Source organism: Macrotis lagotis, chromosome 5 (assembly GCF_037893015.1).
Source record: "Macrotis lagotis isolate mMagLag1 chromosome 5, bilby.v1.9.chrom.fasta, whole genome shotgun sequence".
Taxonomy (NCBI): domain Eukaryota; kingdom Metazoa; phylum Chordata; class Mammalia; order Peramelemorphia; family Peramelidae; genus Macrotis; species Macrotis lagotis.
Genome location: NC_133662.1, coordinates 108,404,881 through 108,423,060, shown reverse-complemented (window position 1 = coordinate 108,423,060; position 18,180 = coordinate 108,404,881). Strand labels below are relative to the sequence as shown.

The 18,180-nt window shown below is 37.6% G+C and overlaps 1 protein-coding gene across 4 annotated transcripts in view; it reads right to left on the bottom strand.

The window, feature by feature from the left end:
• SOBP (sine oculis binding protein homolog) overlaps positions 1-18,180 on the bottom strand; it is a 232,902-nt gene that overhangs the window by 22,872 nt on the left and 191,850 nt on the right. For all 4 annotated transcript variants that reach the window (XR_012468508.1, XM_074187282.1, XM_074187283.1 and 1 more), the window contains one exon: positions 38-2,092. Coding sequence is in view for 3 of the 4 variants with exons in the window: in XM_074187282.1 (XP_074043383.1) it covers positions 41-2,092 (2,052 nt within the window). In the remaining variant the exon portion in view is untranslated. The remainder of the gene's footprint in view (positions 1-37; positions 2,093-18,180) is intronic.

Genomic DNA, 18,180 nt, shown 5'->3' with positions numbered 1-18,180 from the left:
GACTCATGACTGAGACAGGCCATGCAGACCTACAAACCTTTTACTTATTTTGATTTCGAATTCGGAGGCACCTCCTTTTCAATGGTGGTTCCAGGTCCTCTGGCCCAGTGCTGAGCATTGGCGTTGAAATGATACATGGTGCAATGGCAGTCTTTTCTGCGGGTTTTGGCACAGGCTGAATCACGCAGCCTGTCTTGGGTAGCATCCGCAGAGCATACGCATGGTCCTCATCTGCAGGGTTATTAAGGTTTGGGTCTGTCTTATCACCCACGGTGAGGGCCTCTTCCCCCATCAGCTTTTTGCCGGCCTCTCCATCCATATGAAGGTTGGAAGCACAGTTGTTCTCCTTGACAGATTCCAATTCACTCACTGCTGGCTCCTCTGGCTGCTGCATCTTCTTCTGGGAGGGTGGCAGGGGAGGAGGAGGAGGAGGAGGAGGAGGAGGCAGTGGCGGAAGCAGAGGAGGAGGTGGCGGCACTGGAGGCAACTGCTCTGGAGGTTGATCGGAGTTCTTAGAACCCTCGTTGTTCTTTGTCCCATTGACAATGACATTGCAAACCGCTGCACTGGTGGCTTCGAGTCCCGGAGGGCCTGAGGCGGCCAGAGAGACAGGCCCACAGTGGGTTGAGTCACCACCAGGCATAGTTTTTGTGTCAGCGGCACTGCAATTATTGTCCCTGCAGGTGCTGCAGTTCCTTTTGTCAGAGCTACCAAAAGCCATGCTTACAACACTGTTAGGTTCACGCTCCACCTTAACTTGAGCATGCAGGGCCCTGTGAATGACATTGTGTAGCCGGGACCGATGGCCCACGGTCAGGTCTATCACACCATCCTGAGGACCCTGGACCACACTGGAAAAACTAAACTTATTGTTCACCGGGCTGCTGGACCTCACAGTCAAATCCACCACCTCATTCTTACCATGCTCCTGCTGAGAGACTGCGTGACCCAACGACTGGCCCGAGCAGCCGGGGGATGAGTCAGAGGACTGAGAAGACCCTTGCTTGGAGTCTCTAGGGGACAAGGAGTGTCCGCTTGACTTGCCCCCAGCTGAATCGCTGGGTGTGTTTGGAATGAAGTTTTCCCCATTGCTAGAGAAGCCATTAGGGGGCTTGGAATCATTGACATGAGGGATCGGGATGGGAATCGGTATGGGCACGGGCAAGGGGACGATTACGGGGTATGGCACTAACAGGGTTGGGGGTGGCACCAGTGGGGCAAGGGATGGCAGCCCAAAGTTCATCATCTGCGGCATAGGCATAGGGCCATTTGGCATCATGCTGACGGGTGGGAAAGGAAGACTAGGCAAAGGTGCTCCAGGAGGGGGCGGGGGCAGCAATCCCGCGGGGTTCCCGGGCATGGTTGGCGTTGTGGGGGGGTGGATGTGAGGTGACAGCATTGGCCTGTGCATAGGGCTGGAGGTGGGGCCCATATTCCTGGGACCACCCGGTGGTGGACCAATCCCAGGAATCATTGGGTTAGACAAAGGGCTGTTAGGGTTGGAGGCATGGTGAGGTGGCCCCCGGATAAAGGGAGGGCGGATCTGCTGCATTATTTGCTGTTCCATGAAGATGGGCAGGGGGACAGGCCCTCGGTTTGTCATCACCATGGGAGGACTCCGAGGTGGGACACCAATTGGAGGCACAATACTAGCAGGTGGCTGAACAGAAACCGGAGGGACATTTGGAGTCTCATTGATGGTAATGGGTTTGGGAACTGGTGTGGGGATTTTTGTGACAGAGCAGTTGGCAGTGTCAGATGGAGAGACGGTGGTCGATGCGGATGGTCCAGGCCCTTGATTTTGGCCAGCTGCAGACACGGGGGAGGGGGCCTTCCTCCGAGCATCTGTCAGCGGTATATTCCAAGAGTCTGGAGTCAGCAGCTGTACCCCAGCACCTTCTGCTTTATTTTCGATTGGAGGATGTAATGTGCTGCACAGTCCAGCTGGAAGATTGGCCTGTGTTTCTTTGTAGAAAATGTCCATTTTGTACTGATTGAGACATTTTGCACTGCAGAACTGAAGCCTTCGCTCCCCGTCCCCAAAATCCAGGTATTCTTTAGTGTGTCTTATGTGCTTACACCAGTCACATACCTACAACACAGTAACAAAATCACAACAGGTGAGATAAGCAATTTCCTTGGGTAAAGTGTGTTTCATATTGTACATAAAGGTTCTTTCAAATTCATTCAGGGCTTTTCAGAGATCCTGAGTCTGTCTTCTGAGAGATATTTGTAAAAAATGACGGGTAAGAGCTGCTGATATTAATCCCACACATAAGCTAATGTGACCCTCTTCTGTTCTTTCTCTAAAAAAAGGAGTTACACCTACCACTTTAAACATCATGTATGTATTCTGTGTGTGTGTATGTGTGTGTGTGTGTATGTGTGTTTAATTGGAGAGAGAAGAATAAATACACCTGCCCACACATTTTTTCACTTGTCAAAAAAGGCCTATAGTAAATGCAAATCTAAATATGTTTGGAGAAGAGGCCTTCTCCAAAAAGTTCAGTGGGCTTGCAATATGTCCCTTTACAACTCTTCTCCCCAGGAGGCATTTTTTCCCCCTACTAACTGCATTCTCAATAATGTTGGACAGAGTATACTACATTAAGAGATAGCACAAAGCACCAACAATCCTTCTCTCTCCTTCCAAGTTGAAACTTGGAACTCGTCATGAAGTCTGTGTAAGGTTCAGTTCTCCCCAACTTGTGATGTTGCAGCAAGTTAGAAGTATTTTTTGAGCTGTTTGCCCACTCTCACTCAGTAGTCAGATTTCTTGGTGATATTTCTTGGCAGGCAGGCTTATTTAACAACTTTTCAAACATGAGAGAACGTTTTCCAAAAGTTGTTATGGCTTCCCCTACCCCCACCCGCCACCCTCCGAACCTTCTCTACTCCTAGTGTGAGGAAGGCTTAGCCAAAATTCATTTTAAAGTAAGGCTGCAGAACTAATTAAGGGTGGAAAGCTTTTCCCAATTGGAAATCACTAGACACCAAAGTTCAAAAAATAGTCATTCTAGGCTTCAGAACCCATTACTTCGGAGAAATTATTGTGATTTCATTAACACATTAATTTTGCAACACCATCAGTTCTCGCAGATGGTGAAGACATGATCTACAATTCAAATATGAGTCTTGTTTGCACAAATGACTTTCCTTCATATGGCATTTTAAACAAGAATTAATGAGTAATCTTGCCATAGCTATAAACAGATAAACAGATGTCAAATTTTTCAATAGTTCTTTCAGTGCCTTACTTCTTTTTTGACAGAATTTTACACACATATAATCTTTTTCTTTCTTTCTTCCTTTTTTTTTTTTGAGCTCAGTGCTCAAACTCTACAATCCATGGAGAATTCCAAAACTGCTAGTATTGAGTTTGCTGACCATGTCACAATAAAGCACCGTCTACTGATGTTTGTTGTTCCCGGAAGTACTATGCCAGCCTTAAGTTGCTTATTGCTGGTAGGCGCTTTTTAAAAAAAAACAATTATTGTAAGTGGATAACATTAAAAAGATGATTAATTTTAATAACTATTGGCCACATAAACAATGCAAAAACAACATATGCTGGGCATTTGATTACTCATCTCATTTAACTCTCAGTTTTCCTTGATTATAAACAGTGGTGGCATTCTAGTGAGTGTTTCTGTTTGTGCTATGGATGTGTTTGGTGTCCGTGTGCCTATCTGTATAAACCCACCCACTTCCTTTCTATTCCTTTTGCATGAATTTTCCCCAGCAATAATAAGCATTCATCACCACATTCTTTCCAAAAGCTTTCCTTTTAGTCCTCCTGAACCTTTTATATTTTGTCAAAAATCTAAAGAGTTGCTCAAAAAGAAATAGGACATCCCAAGTTACTTTTGGGAATGAGAAAGGTGTCTTCTGAATGTATTTTCATAACTGCTCTTATCATAGACCTGGGCAAAATAATGTCATTAATGCTACACTGTTGAACATTCCAAGTCCCTCCAAAGGTAAGAGACTGAAGGAACTGTTAATATACTATAAGGGTGAGGAAGAATGAGTTTGTTTGACAACTATATGTAAAAATGGTTTGAAGGTGAAGACCAGTACTCACACTTCAGCCCTCTCAGGACAGTCACACCATAAACAAGCAATGACTTCATTCCAATGTATCTAAGCATATTTATATTTTAGAAATCTGCTCATTTTAGCTATAGAGGTAACCAACAAACTCATGATGTACCACTTAATTTTCATTTATGGAATTTAGTCATTTTATTATGTTCCAAAATTAGATATTCAACAAAAACTTACAATTGAAATTTATAAGACTATAGCAAGAGAAATCATTGAAAAAATAGAAGGGGGCAGCTATAACTTTAATTTTATGCTAAAGAACATTATTAATGGGTAGGTTAAGGTCAGTAAAAGAAAAATATACCACAGACTTTCTTTTATATTATTTAGAGGGTCATTTATCACTTGAAAAACTTATAGAAATATTTTATTTCTAGATTGATTTGTTAGTCTCCAGGGAATTCCAAAGTCTTCTGCAATTAAATAAATATATTCTTCCCTGGTAAAAGATTTAAGAATCTTACTTGAAATTTCTTCCTCAATTTATCTCATTTTAATAATTTATATAAAAACAAAAGGGGCTATAGGCATTGTAACGAACTCATATAAAATGTAGACTATTCACCATGCTTTGTTGGTATTGGCAATTCATATTTTTATCGTAGTTTAAGGTTTACAAAGTGTTTTCTTCATAGCCACCATGTGAAGGTGAAACATTATGCCCACTTTACAAATAAAGAGATTCAAACAAGGGTAGATTAAGGGACTTGTTCATGGTTATACAACTAGTAAATATCAAGAGGTGAGATTTAAACTCTGGTCTTCTGTTACATAGGCTCATAAACTCATTCTCCAGCCCAGGTGGTCCATTCACTACTTCCTGCCATCTCTTGTCACTATGTTCCCTTATTCATATCAATCACTAGACAAATAATGAAGAGCACTTCTAAAACACTAATGCAGAAACATACTATTAGAAGAAAAGAGTCAGTTGTCAAACTGAGCTTTTGCCATCTCCCAACAGGTCTTGATGAAAGTGACTGTCTACCAGACTGCCCTGCACGGTCTCATTTCTGTGTTGTGCTCTGTGTGCTGAAAACTTCATGCATGTGAATATGTGGGTGTGTGGGAGAGATGATGAGGGAGAAAAATGAGAGACAGAGAGAATGAGGGAAGAGAGAAAGAAAGAATGACAGAGGAGAAAGAGATTGAGAAGAGAGAAAAGAGGAGAGAAAGAATGAAAAAGGGAATTAGAGAGGAGAGAAATAATATCAGAGAAGAAAGAGGAGAGAAAGAAAAAATGAAAGAGAAGAAAAATAATGAGAGAAGAAAGAATGACAGAGAAAAGAGAATGAGAGGAGAGAAAATGAGAGGAAAAAGAAAGAATGAAAGAAGAGAGGACAGAGAGAAGAGAGAGAAAAGAGGAAAGAAAGAATGAGAGGAGAGAGAAAAAGAATGAGGAAGAGATAGAAAGATATTATGTGTGTGTATGTATATGTGTGTGTGTGTGGGGGGGGATTTTCTCCTCTTTATTGTATTATATCCCAAGAGACTGACCTAAGACAGGGCAAAATAATCTTTTCCATTTCAGGGAGAAAAATTCTTTGAGGAAAAATTGTCACAAGAATTAATGAATCCAGTTCAGAATTCATTATCTAAGATGAGGTCAATGAATTTATGTTACAACTGGCTATATTACACAAGGTAGTAAAATAGAGTAACATCACTCATTCCCCATCAAACTAATGACATACTCTTAGTAATTAAAGATTTCTTCTAAGAGCCTGTCCTGATTACTTAAGATGTAGGAGTTAGGTAAAAGCATAGACTGTATATCTTTCACTTTAATAAAATAACATTTGCATATCTATGATATACACAGCATGTATCTCATAAACTGCAGTTTTATAATCGTTATATTGTGGAATTTTTCCACCAACTGCTTTAAATCTATAAAACTTCATTGCTCCCCACCACCACCACCACACTGTAATTATTCAAGGAAGGTTAAAAAAATCTTGCAGACATTTTTAAAAGCTAAAAGGTAACAAGTACAGCATGAAACTAACTTGGCTCTGGAATATTTTTCTCCACTTTATTCTATTATAGTTTTATTTCTTTTTGAATCTGGCTTCTCTCCCTGCCCTTTTAGGAAGAGTACTAAATAGGTCCAAGGATTATATCACACTGAGATTTTCTAACAATGGCATTCTGGGGACACATGCAATTGGCCCATGTGATACTCTTGTATGAGACTCAGCTGAAATGCTTCATTCCACTGATACGTAATGTAGGACTGGAATGACAAAAAGATCAGAAATGAGAGAAACAAATTGTATGTATATACCATTGTAGTTTATAGCAGCAGCTCTTAAGAAGATTGAATTTACCTTCTTGGTATGTGTCCAATTCTAAACAACAGAATTTCCTTTCATACATTTAAAGTATGTATACTTTAGTGGCTGACTGCCAGGGTAGAACTTATGAGCTCAGTGGTTTGATATCATTCACCCCTTTTCCTGTGAAAAAAAAGTATGTGTGGCAACATACACCACTAGACTGCTTCAAAGATATTGCATCAGCAAAAATATCATTTGCTCTTGCTTGACATGGATAAAACAAAAAGCCAGGGCTTCTGGTTTCTAGAACTTTTACCAACTAATGTTTCCCCAGAAAAGAAAGCTAACTATTCACACTGGTGGCTGAATCTTTATTTTTCAACAAATGTCCAGAGGCAAGTCCAATATCACATGGGCATAACATAAACCTTCTAAGAGGCTAAAAATAGGTAAATTTGGGAGCAGTATAAGTAATGTATTAATCAACTGTCAAAGTCAGGAGAGGAGTCCATTCATTAGTGGATTCCACCACTGCCCTCTGAATTTTAATCTAATATCAGGCAAGATTTAATTAAGAAGATCTTTAGTTGAATTTTTTCTTATCCTGAGTAGATATATATACACCAACCTAATAGAAACTGAATGTTAAAAAAAACCCATATGGAATCTATCAACTTAAAAAAAACAGAGCCTTACAGATTATCTGGTATTCCCTGAATTTGCCACACTGGTCACCTCTGGGAAATGTTTTCCTTGCATGTGTTAGATTATGCACATGATTTCATTGCTTTAATGAACCCACAGTGAAGAAATTCCCTTTAAAAATGCACATGATCAGTCAGTTAATCAACATTTATTAAGAGCCTACTATGTGCCAGGCCATTGGAGTCTTAAGAGTCTCCTGGGGTACTAAAGTTAAGTGACTCATCTAGGTTCACATATCTAGGCCATGGCAGACATAGAACCTAAATCTTCCATCTCCCATTTATCCACACCTCCATGTTGCCTCTGGGAGATCACAGCTCTTAAATATTTTTAAGGATAAAATCTTTTTTGGGCTAAAGGTATGAGGAAAGAAGATGTATTGGATGTAGGGTCTTGGCATCAGGAAGACCTGGATTCAAATTCTATCTCTGATGAATCCTAGCTTTGTGACCATGAGCAAATCATAAGCCCCTCGATGACATAAGTATCTAAGTGAATAAATTACAGATAAGTTGACCATCATTTCTAACCAAAAGTTTCTTCTATTAATAAAAATCATGTTTAAATAAACAAAACAACAAACTATAAAAGGTACCAGTGGCCTTCTAGTATAGACTGTGTATAGAAAGTCATGAGTACATGTTAAAAGAAGTTACAGTGTAATGAAGGAAGAAGGAACATTACCAGTATTGTGCACGGCAGTTACCTATAGCTGTGATTTTGAGAACCTAGAAAGCAAGTCTCAGTAACAACAGACTCTCCCTAACTGGCCTTCATACAAATTCTCACTTTTTCTCTTCAGTTTTTGCATTAATACAATATCTCTAGAAGATCCCTATGAAAATGCAAGTTTTCTAAGAGGTATAAAATATTAGCATCTATTTTCACATTGACATAGATTAGTTTATCAGATTATCTGGCTAAGGAACTAGGAGAGAATAGAATCTTAAGGGGAATTAGACACGATACAACTAAGTATTATTTGTTTGGTTAGGTGGGGAGGTAATTAGGAAGAACTCATCTAGGTGACTCAGTGGATAGAGCAGTAGACCTGTAGTCAGGAAGAACTGAGTTCAAAACTGGACTCAGACACATACTAGCTGTGGTACCATGGGCAAGTCACTTAACCCTATTTCCCTCAGTTTCCTCATCCATAAAACAAGTTAGAGAAGGAAATGGCAAACCACTCCAGTATCTCTGCCAAGAAAATCCCAAATGAGAAACCAAATAGTCAGACACGACTGCAAACGACTGAACAACAATAAAAGAGAAGTCCCAGAAACTGACACTAAGATTGGAAACAGGTGTTCAGCAGCTCTGGGTCCTGGGGTGGTAGGAAGAGTCGAGACATCAATAGGAACCAGTAGCTTTCACAATGTGGCCTAGGACCAATCTTTGGAGGACTCATTGTAATTTAAACGGAGCTGATAAAAGTTTTCTTGCTTATACTGCAGTTTTTCAACATGGAGGCCACATCCTAATGGAACAATAGTAAGGGTAGGACCTGTGACTATGGGATGAGATAAGGGCAGGGATTTTAGAAGCTACATGAGCAAAATAAAAATCTATACAATTAGAGTAAAACATAGCCTCCTCAGTGAAATTTGCAGAAAGGTGAAAGAGATGAATGAATCTAACCATCCTCACTGCAAAAATAAAGCAGAGGAAAAAGACATATTGACCATCCATCAGTATGCATCATTAATAAGCCATGCAGATGAACAATGAAAAATGAATGAAAGAACTTCTGGTTTATAGCCAGAAGACATGCATTCAATTCATAGTAGCTAGATGATACAGTGGATAGAGCAGTGAAAGACCTGGGTTCAAATCCAACCTGAGATGCTTACTAGTTGTTAACCCTAGTCACTTAACCACTGGATACCTCAGTTTTGCCAACTGTAAAATGGGGATCATAATAATACCAATTCCCAGGATTTTTGGGAGAATCAAATGAGATAAATTTGTCAAGTGCACAATATGTATAGTATAATATCTCACACTTGATAAAACTGGCTTCCTTATTAATTACTGCTTAAATGATTTTAGTACTTAGATAATCAATCATTTAATGTTTCTAGCTCTCATTTCTCTCATTTTATAATCCTAATCCAAATTGGATTTAGCCATAATCTTCCAATGAACCTAAACAACTTACTACTACAAAAGCTCATACTTTTTAACATAATATTCTCACCATGATATCATTTAACAGTGAATCAGGGGACACTTCCGTCTCTGTAGGACTGAAATGACAAGTAATACAAAGGACAATGGAAAAATATAGTGAGAACAAACAGGTTATAAACTGATCTCTGGGGAAGAGAAGGGAATAGGTATTTATATAGGGTCTACTAACCACCATACATTTTGCTTTTACAGATATTATCTCATTAATCCTCACAATCACCCCAAAGGGTAATTATTGTTATTATTCCTATTTTACAAATGAAGAAAACTGAGGCAAATAAAGGTTAAGTGATTTGCTCAGGCTTGCACAGTTAATAATAATTAAAGTTGAATTTGAACTTGTCTTTCTGACTCTAGACTCTGTGATATATCTACCGGATCTCTCACTGCTACTGACAAAAACTTGTAGACAAAAAGCAGACGTTTGGGGAGGGTACATATATACCACCAGAAAAGGAAGTGGTGGGTTAGTCAGGTATTGAGAATTATAACACATGGACAGAACAACTGGTGCTCCACTAAAACATTATGTTACATGATTCAATAAGATGAATTAGATCACGCTTGGTCAAGTTTTGGATGATTTTTTTTAAATGTGGTGGTGAAGGAAATATTGATGGATTTAAAACCTGGTCTCAGAAATGTCTTTAAGTCCTATAACCATTCATTCTAAATTTCCTGAGTTCATTCTAGAACTGAGAATTTCCTGGAAGTTCTAGATTTTTTAAACAATCTAAAAAAGTTAAATTTAAAAAAATTTTAAATGAATAGATTTGTTTTGCTTTGTTTTGTTTGACCAGAAATCTGGTCATCTTATCCATAAGATCATGGAAGGGATCTCAAAGTTCATCTAATTTAACTCCCTCCTATTAAAGATAAGGAAATTGAGACACAAGTAGATTGTCACTTATTCAAGTTCCTGAAGGGTAGTAAGAGTCAGGGACAAGATTTGAAACCAATATTTTTCCTCTTTACTCCCTTCCCTCCAAGCTTTACCCCAATAACTCCCTTGTTATTGCTATCTCAAGTCAGAAGTCAATTATCATCATAAAATAAAAATATTTATTTTAGTCAAAATAAATGTGTCTATGTCTGAATGTCTATTAAATCACAAACAAGCTCCTTGAGCACAAGGACCCTAGCTTAACTAAACTATTCCAGCTCAATACTCTATACCCAGTAAGTACTTAATAAATATTTTTTGTAATTCATTATAATCTTAACTCATATTCCTAACACACCTATACAGATTGTTGTGGAGTTGAAGGCTGGAAAAATCCAAACCTAGAAAAATCCAAACTTTGTCCTCTCCTAACTCCTATCCCATCCCCCTGAAAAAAGTATAGAACCCCCACTGGGGAACCCTATTTGGATTCCATGTCTTTAGATATTTATCCCATTTGGGAACTCTACATCTTAACCCCTAGGGTTAGCTGATGCTATGCTTTCTTTATTCTCCTACCTCAGCTCCCACCTGTCTCATCCCTCATTCCTTCAGGGACAAGCTCTTCCAGCTTCCAAAGGATACAATTACCTAAACAGCTAAACTCAGATAGATTTAAAGCAAGAAGAACTTAGACTTTGTTCAGTTCAACCCATCCTTTGAAGTGAGACCCAGTATGGGTGACTTGCACAAATCTATGACAGATAGTTAGTGGCAGTTTAGTCAAGTTCTAGGGGAAAAAAAGCACCAATTCTATAAGAGTAAGGATTGCTTCTTTAATATTGAGAGCCTGTCTTTTTTCTCTCTGAATCTTACCCCCTCCTTCTCCAAGGCCAGCTGATCTCTAATTCAAGCAAAGGTTTGATAAAACTGCAAGGCTGCTTGAAAATGAGTGTTAAATCCATTAAAATGAATAATTTCTCCTAGTCTCAACTGCTGTTTGAATAGTGGGAGCCCTAAGCTTTACTATTCATGTTTTAATAAAAAACAGAGTAGAAGAATGATCTGCTAGACTCATTAGGCTGCAGAATCATCTTCCAAAGGAAGAAACAGACATCCTATTATCAAGAACACTTAAAAGAAGACTGGCTGACTAGCTAGAACAAGGCATAGATGAACTATATGTTCCTACAGTCTATAAATGTCACCAATCTCTCCAAAATGTCATGAGGTAGTTCAACATCCTAGTTTGCTTTGCAAAAGTTTTTTTTTTTGTTACTGTTTAGTTGTTTCAGATTCTTTGTGACCCTATTTTGGGTTTTTCTTGGCAAAGATAATAGAGTGGTTTCCTATTACCTCTTCCTTTTACAAATGAGGAAACTGAGACAAACAGAGTTAAGTGACTTGTCCAGGATCATATAGCTAATAAGCATATAAGAACAGATTTGAAATCATGAATCTTCTTGATTCCAAGCCCAGTGCTCAAGGAGCACTGAGCTGCCCCTTTGCAAAGCTGTTAATTAAAAGGGTGATTTGGCCACATGAATATAAAAATTAAGAGAAGACATTAAAAAATGAGAAAAATCCCTTGTAACTAGGGGGAAAATAATAAATAGGTTTAAAAAGAATACTTTTTAAAATCTGTGATGAACAAGTTGAGAAACCTTGGTTAAACTCCTACCTCTAACACATCTGACTTGCACAATTTGCACAAGTTGTACCATGGTCACAGCCTTTTAATTTCTCAATGTCCCAGATGAATCTCTAAAACTATAAACTTACAGATATCTGCTACCTTTCACTAAGAGTTCCTAAATTTATAAAGTTGTAGTTTTGGATTAAAAATGAAAAAAAACAACAACCTTCGCTTTAGAATATATGAGCTAAATCCATTTTTAGTTTGTGGAATTTTTTTTCACATAGAGTTTTACTATCAAATGCTTATTTGTGTGTGTGTGTGTATGTGTGTGTGTGTGTGTGTGTGTGTGTATGTGTGTGTATGTTTTCTGTTGTTAAGCAAGTTAGCAAAGGCTTTCAACCTCAATGACCTATTGGGGAAGTTTTTTTGTCAGTACCAAAAATCTAATGGAAAACTGTCCAGCACAAAGAAACTTAACTACAAAATGAAGTCTTTGTGATATATATCTCTAAAACCCACTTATCTTATAGTTTTAAGCTAGATCCCAGAACTCTTGGCTGAGTTCACTAGGGTCAAGTTCATCCCTTTCACAGAGCACCATGGTCAAAGAAAGGACAAAGCAGGTGTAGTCCTGGTTTGGAACCAAGTTTTGTAAGCTTCTTGAGGAAAACTCAGACTCAGTCTAGATACTAACCTAAGGTTCTGCCAAAGCAAAGTATGAAGGATTGCTATAAACAGTGATTTTGGGACTACTCCCACAATCAGGTATTTCTGACTAAAGATGGATGATTTTCCTCCCTTTGGTCTGATTTTTTTTAAGATTACTGATTGGGTCCATGAGTAACCAAATAATTGCAGGAAAAATTGGTTTCATTTAGTTTGTGGAGAAGCAGACTATATTCACACACACTGATGGTCATCCAGAGGGAAATGGACAAATTGAGTCAAATAACCAGTTTTGGGGTCTACATAAGAGACAAACATCGGAGATCTCTGACTTACTCAGTTTTTCATAATGTCTGGCACCTAATGGTGACATAGTCTAAAAGATCACAGAAATAATAGATTACTGAATGTGACAGAAGGGATTTGAAAGATTATTGAATCCAACTGCTTTGTCTGAAGTCTTACGGTAGTTCTGACATTGTCTTTTGATGAAAGCAGATAGATCATTATTCTTCAAATCTATTGGTCATAAACAGAATCTTATGTGAATTTGGAGATCAGGGGATAGGAGATATTAAGAAAAGATTTTTAAACCAGATCTGCGATTTCATTGGTGTAGAGAAGGAATCTTCTTCTGTGAAGAGAGATCAACAATTACTCTGCCATTTCCAGAGAGTATGTAGACCCAGGGGTGTGCTGGATTTAACTCAGACCAATTGAATCAATCATTAAATTTTCAGTGTGAACATTTACAACTCAGAAATTACTAAATAGTACAAATTAAGACTTGATTTGTTGATTGCCTAGATATGAGAAAGTCATGGAGAAAATCTTAGTAATATAGATTAAACTTAAAAGTCTCTCATGAGTTCAAATTTCCTCTCATCCTCCACCAAAAAAAAAAAAAGACAAAAAAGATGGTTGTTAAACATTTGCCAGCCTCCTCTCAGCTTGTGGAACACTAATTGTCCAAGGTCACACAGCCAGAATCACAGGTAGAACTCAGAGATCTTTCTGATATTGAATCTAGTCTTCTATCCACTATATCAAACTGACTCTAAACAAATAATTGCTAACAAAATATTTTTGTTGAGTAGTTTTAGTTGTGTCTGACTGTGACTTTCTAGGCAAAGACATTGGAATACTTTGTCATTTTCTTCTGTACTTCATGAGGAAACTGAGATAGATGTGGTTAAGTAACGCCATGAGGATGAGTCTTCCTGATTCTAAGCCCAGTCCTTTATCCACCGAGCCATCTAGCTGTCCTGATTAAAATATATACATATAAAAGATAATTATTATTTCCTTAACTTCTAACAATCATTATTTCTGTGCCCTTTGACTCTGTTTTTACTAACTCCTCTATTGTCTAAGATAAGGGGAAGATTTTCTAATTACTTAATCTAATCAGGAAAGTTCACAAGATATAGTCAGAATCAGAAGATCCAAGTGGGAACCCAGCTTGACCACTTAAGAGGTTATGGAACTCCAAGTAACCTCTCTAAGTAAGCTGCTGGATTTGTAGAGAATAACACTTGCATCACTCTCTTCTGTTAGAAGGATATAAACATCTTTATAAATGCAAGCTATTGCATTATTATTTTTTTCCAGACCCTTTGTTATCTTGATCTAGGTTTAGTCTAATGTAAGACTTAGTAGTCCAGATCTGATCCACCATTGTAGAAGTATGGTGGGAAAATTACCTTCTGTTATCTGAATACTCTATTAATAATATAATAAAAAGTAATATCTCACACTTATATAATTTTAAGGTTTCCAAAGCACTTTACATGTGTTATTACATTTAATCTGTTCAGCAACATTGAGTGAATATTATAGCCATTTTACCAAATGAGGAAACTAAAGCAAGCAAGAGGTTTTAATCATCATACAACTAGTGAATGAGGTAGGATGTGAATTCAGATCTTCTTGATTCCTAGTCTAGTACTCTATCCATTTTGCCACTTAACTGTCATGATGTAAAATTTGTACCACACTTCTGTGGTCATTCTTGGCTAGTCTTTGCATCTTTTTAAAATATCCTTTAAAGATCTGAGCTTTTAGAAGCTCCCTGTACTTTTTTTTTCTGGCAGTGCCCCCTTTCTTCTTTATGTTTATTTTGCAATTGCTATTGAAGACAAGTCAAGAATGAATGAATGCATCAGATGCCTGACTCTTAGTAGATCTTTAGCATATATCTGAAAGCTAAAGCTTGCATTCACAATTATATTCTGTCTCTGTGCCAGTTTTTGATTCTATACTATTAAGAATATCATCAATATCATGCTTCAGGCAACACAGCCTATAGCAAACTCCTAACAACAACACTTGAAATGCTAGTTATTGTACTTTCCCATATTTACATGGTTGCATAAACCACCATTTTATATCTATCACTCTCACACCTCTTTGACCTGGCACATGGTAGGTACTTAATATTTGTTGGTATATTGATTGATTGCTCTCTCAGATTAATTTCTTTTGGACATGTTGCTGTTGTTCTGTTCTTTTGAACATATCAACTCTTTGTGACTCCATTTGGAGTTTTCTTTGCAAAGATACTAGAGGGGTTTGCCATTTCTTTAGTCATTACTGTATTTTAGTTATAAAGCCCATCCTATCCCATTTCAGTGATACTTCTGAGTTTGTATTTACCCTATAAAATGAAAATGTCAAGATCTCAAAGTTTGCTTCCCTATATTCATTTTGCATTGGCATGTAAATAGCTGAAACCAGAATTTTGTTCCCAACATACTTCCTAGTTACTTTCACATCATAATTTTGGGGCACTTTTTTGCGGTCTGTTTTTTCTTTCTAGAATATACTTGTTGTCTTACAGATTGCTCAGTTTTTCAGATTTACCTGATGATTTTTCATCACTCCCACCCTCCTCATAAAACTTAGCTGAAAGGATTCTTTATCTCATGAGCCAGTAATTGACAAAAAAGACTGTCATGAGTTGTCTGAAAGATCTGTTACCAAATGAGTCATTTGGACCATTTTTATTAGTAGATAAATTGAAAATGTAACTGCCTTTCCAATTCAATTATTTGTAATCATTAATCTTTATAAATGTATAATATCAATATTTTAAGAGGTCAAATGTTATACTTAGATTATTTTGTTTATCCATTGCTTTGAAATTAAAACTTAGTCATGTATTTTCTCTTCTTCCACTTTAATTTACCTTTCTTTTGGTACATTCTGAGGAAGGCAGAAGGGTGTGGAATCAAATCAAAAAGAACAAAGACACAGACTAACTAAAGAAAAATCACCACACCCCTCCAGCCAAACTCCACAGTATTTCCAATAGCTTATGAAATGTTTGACAGCAATGTAATTGCAATAATGAGGTGCTTGGAGGGCCAGGTGGTGGTTTTAAACTCACACAGGATGGTTCTAGCCCTAGGCTTAGCTTCAGGCCAGGACCACTTCAACAAGGCCAAAGCCAGCACTGGAATCCCTGTTGCTGGGTAACACACAAATGTGACATTTACTAGGTCCCTGAATAATACCTTTCTCTGAGTAGCCAAAAGTACTCACATATCAAATATGGAGAGGAAGGGTAATCTGAGTTGTCAGTAAGTCTTTATGATTTAATTAAGACCTGAGAGACTGTCTAGTATTAGGATGGTTCCTCCAGTCCCTACAAGGGATGCTCTGAATCCCTTCTTGAGAAAACTTTCCCTGGGTTCCAACCAATAATTGGTAGGTTCCTCAGTTTTTCTTAGGCTATTGTGTATCTTGCTTGTTTGCTTGTATCTTTTCTTTTCTGGTTGATAGTCTGTGAATTTATTGGTCAGGAAGTGCTAATAACCTGGTTGAAAACCAAGGTTCAGCAAGTGTTAGCTTTTCCCCTCAGCTTCCCTCAAGCAACTCAGTATTTATCATCAATCTCCTTGTTATCTCAATCTAAACTCCTGGTTTGGATTGTCAAACAGAATGGGCTGAAGACAGCTGTGACAATAAAAGAAAATATAGATTATAGCTATATCTATATATGTATATATGTAACATATATAGAACAGTAAACATACATATATATTTATAAATATATATGGACATAACACACACATACACATAACAACTGGTTTTTATATAGTAACCTCCCTCCAACCAGTTTAAATGGCTGCATATAAGATATTCCTTCATTAGTTGGAAACTGTGAAGGAATAAAGAGCCAGGTAATAACATAATTTCAGAGGAGACTAAATTGAGGCTTGCATTGGTTATATGGTCAAGTGGACTCATCGCCCAATAACAGCTGTGATTATAACCCCAATTTCATGTCTCCTTGACAACCACAGCCTCTGGGGAAACAGAATGAAATCCACCAACACATTTTCATTTATGTCTACTTCTCCAGTTAGAATCTTTCTGCATGGAATCAAGTTAATTCTATGTGACAGTGATGCTTGATGTCATTGCTAACCCAGATTGTAACCAAAACCCATAATCCCCTAAAGATGTCAAATTTGGTGGGGGGATAGAATTAGAGGGAACAGAAATATTCATTCATTTAGCAAACACTTATTAAGCAACTATTTCATTAATAATTCTATGCAAAGTCATCAAGGTATAACAGAATGAGAGCTAGATATAGAAATAAATAACTTGTTTTAATACTAGCTCTTCTTAGTATCTGTGTGACTATGATCAAATCATTTTTTCTCTGGGTCTTAGTTTACTTATCTATAAAAAGAGGATTATTGTAGATGATTTCAAAGGTCCCTTCTGGTTCTAAAACCTACCTATGGCAAGAGTCTTAACCATTTTTTTGTCTTATGGACCTCTTTGGCAATCAGATAAAGCCCAAGGACTTCTCAGAATAATGGCTTTTTTTTTAGGTTTTGCAAAGCAATGGGGTTAAGTGGCTTGCCCAAGGCCACACAGCCAGGGAATTATTAAGTGTCTGAGGTCACATTTGAACTCAGGTCCTCCTGACTCCATGGTCGGTGCTCTATCTACTGCATTGCCTAGCCTCCCCCAGAATAATGTCTTTATTTGCACACACAGGATTATCAAGGAAATCAATTATATTGAAATTAAGTTTTCACAATATTTTTCTAAAAAAAATAAGTTCAAGGATCCCACAATAAGAATTTCTGACACAATTAGCCTTGAAGCTAAATGGCTTAAATCTGTGGAATCCTTTAAGCCAAAAGGCAATTAATAGCACCTCTTCCTCATTTTATATCTGTTTTGCAGTTGCTTTGTACTAAAATGAAATGCTTCTAACACTGACCTAATTCTTAACACCCTCTAGATCTGACCTACCCCTCCTTGTCTTTGTGCTTTTCTTCTACCATGCCCTCTGGAAACCCCATTTTATTCTTAGTAAACACCCCCTTCATCCTCTCATACTCTTCAACTTCTTACATTATGGTAACCTTTAAGTTTCCTCCTGAAGACATCATATCCCTACCACCCTCTTTAGTATTTGTATGTTTCTTTTCTCATACCTCTTGATTCAAAGGACTAGGAAGAAGAGTAAGCACTATTGAGTATCATTATTATTATTATTATTATTGTCATTATTATTATCATTATGGAATGAGTGGAGCTACTGAAAGAAGATTGGAGAGTAAGATTTTCTTATCTGAAGTAGTCAGGAAGGTGACTGTCGGAGGCACATTTCATATTTTCTTTCTTTCTTTCTTTCTTTCTTTCTTTCTTTCTTTCTTTCTTTCTTTCTTTCTTTCTTTCTTTCT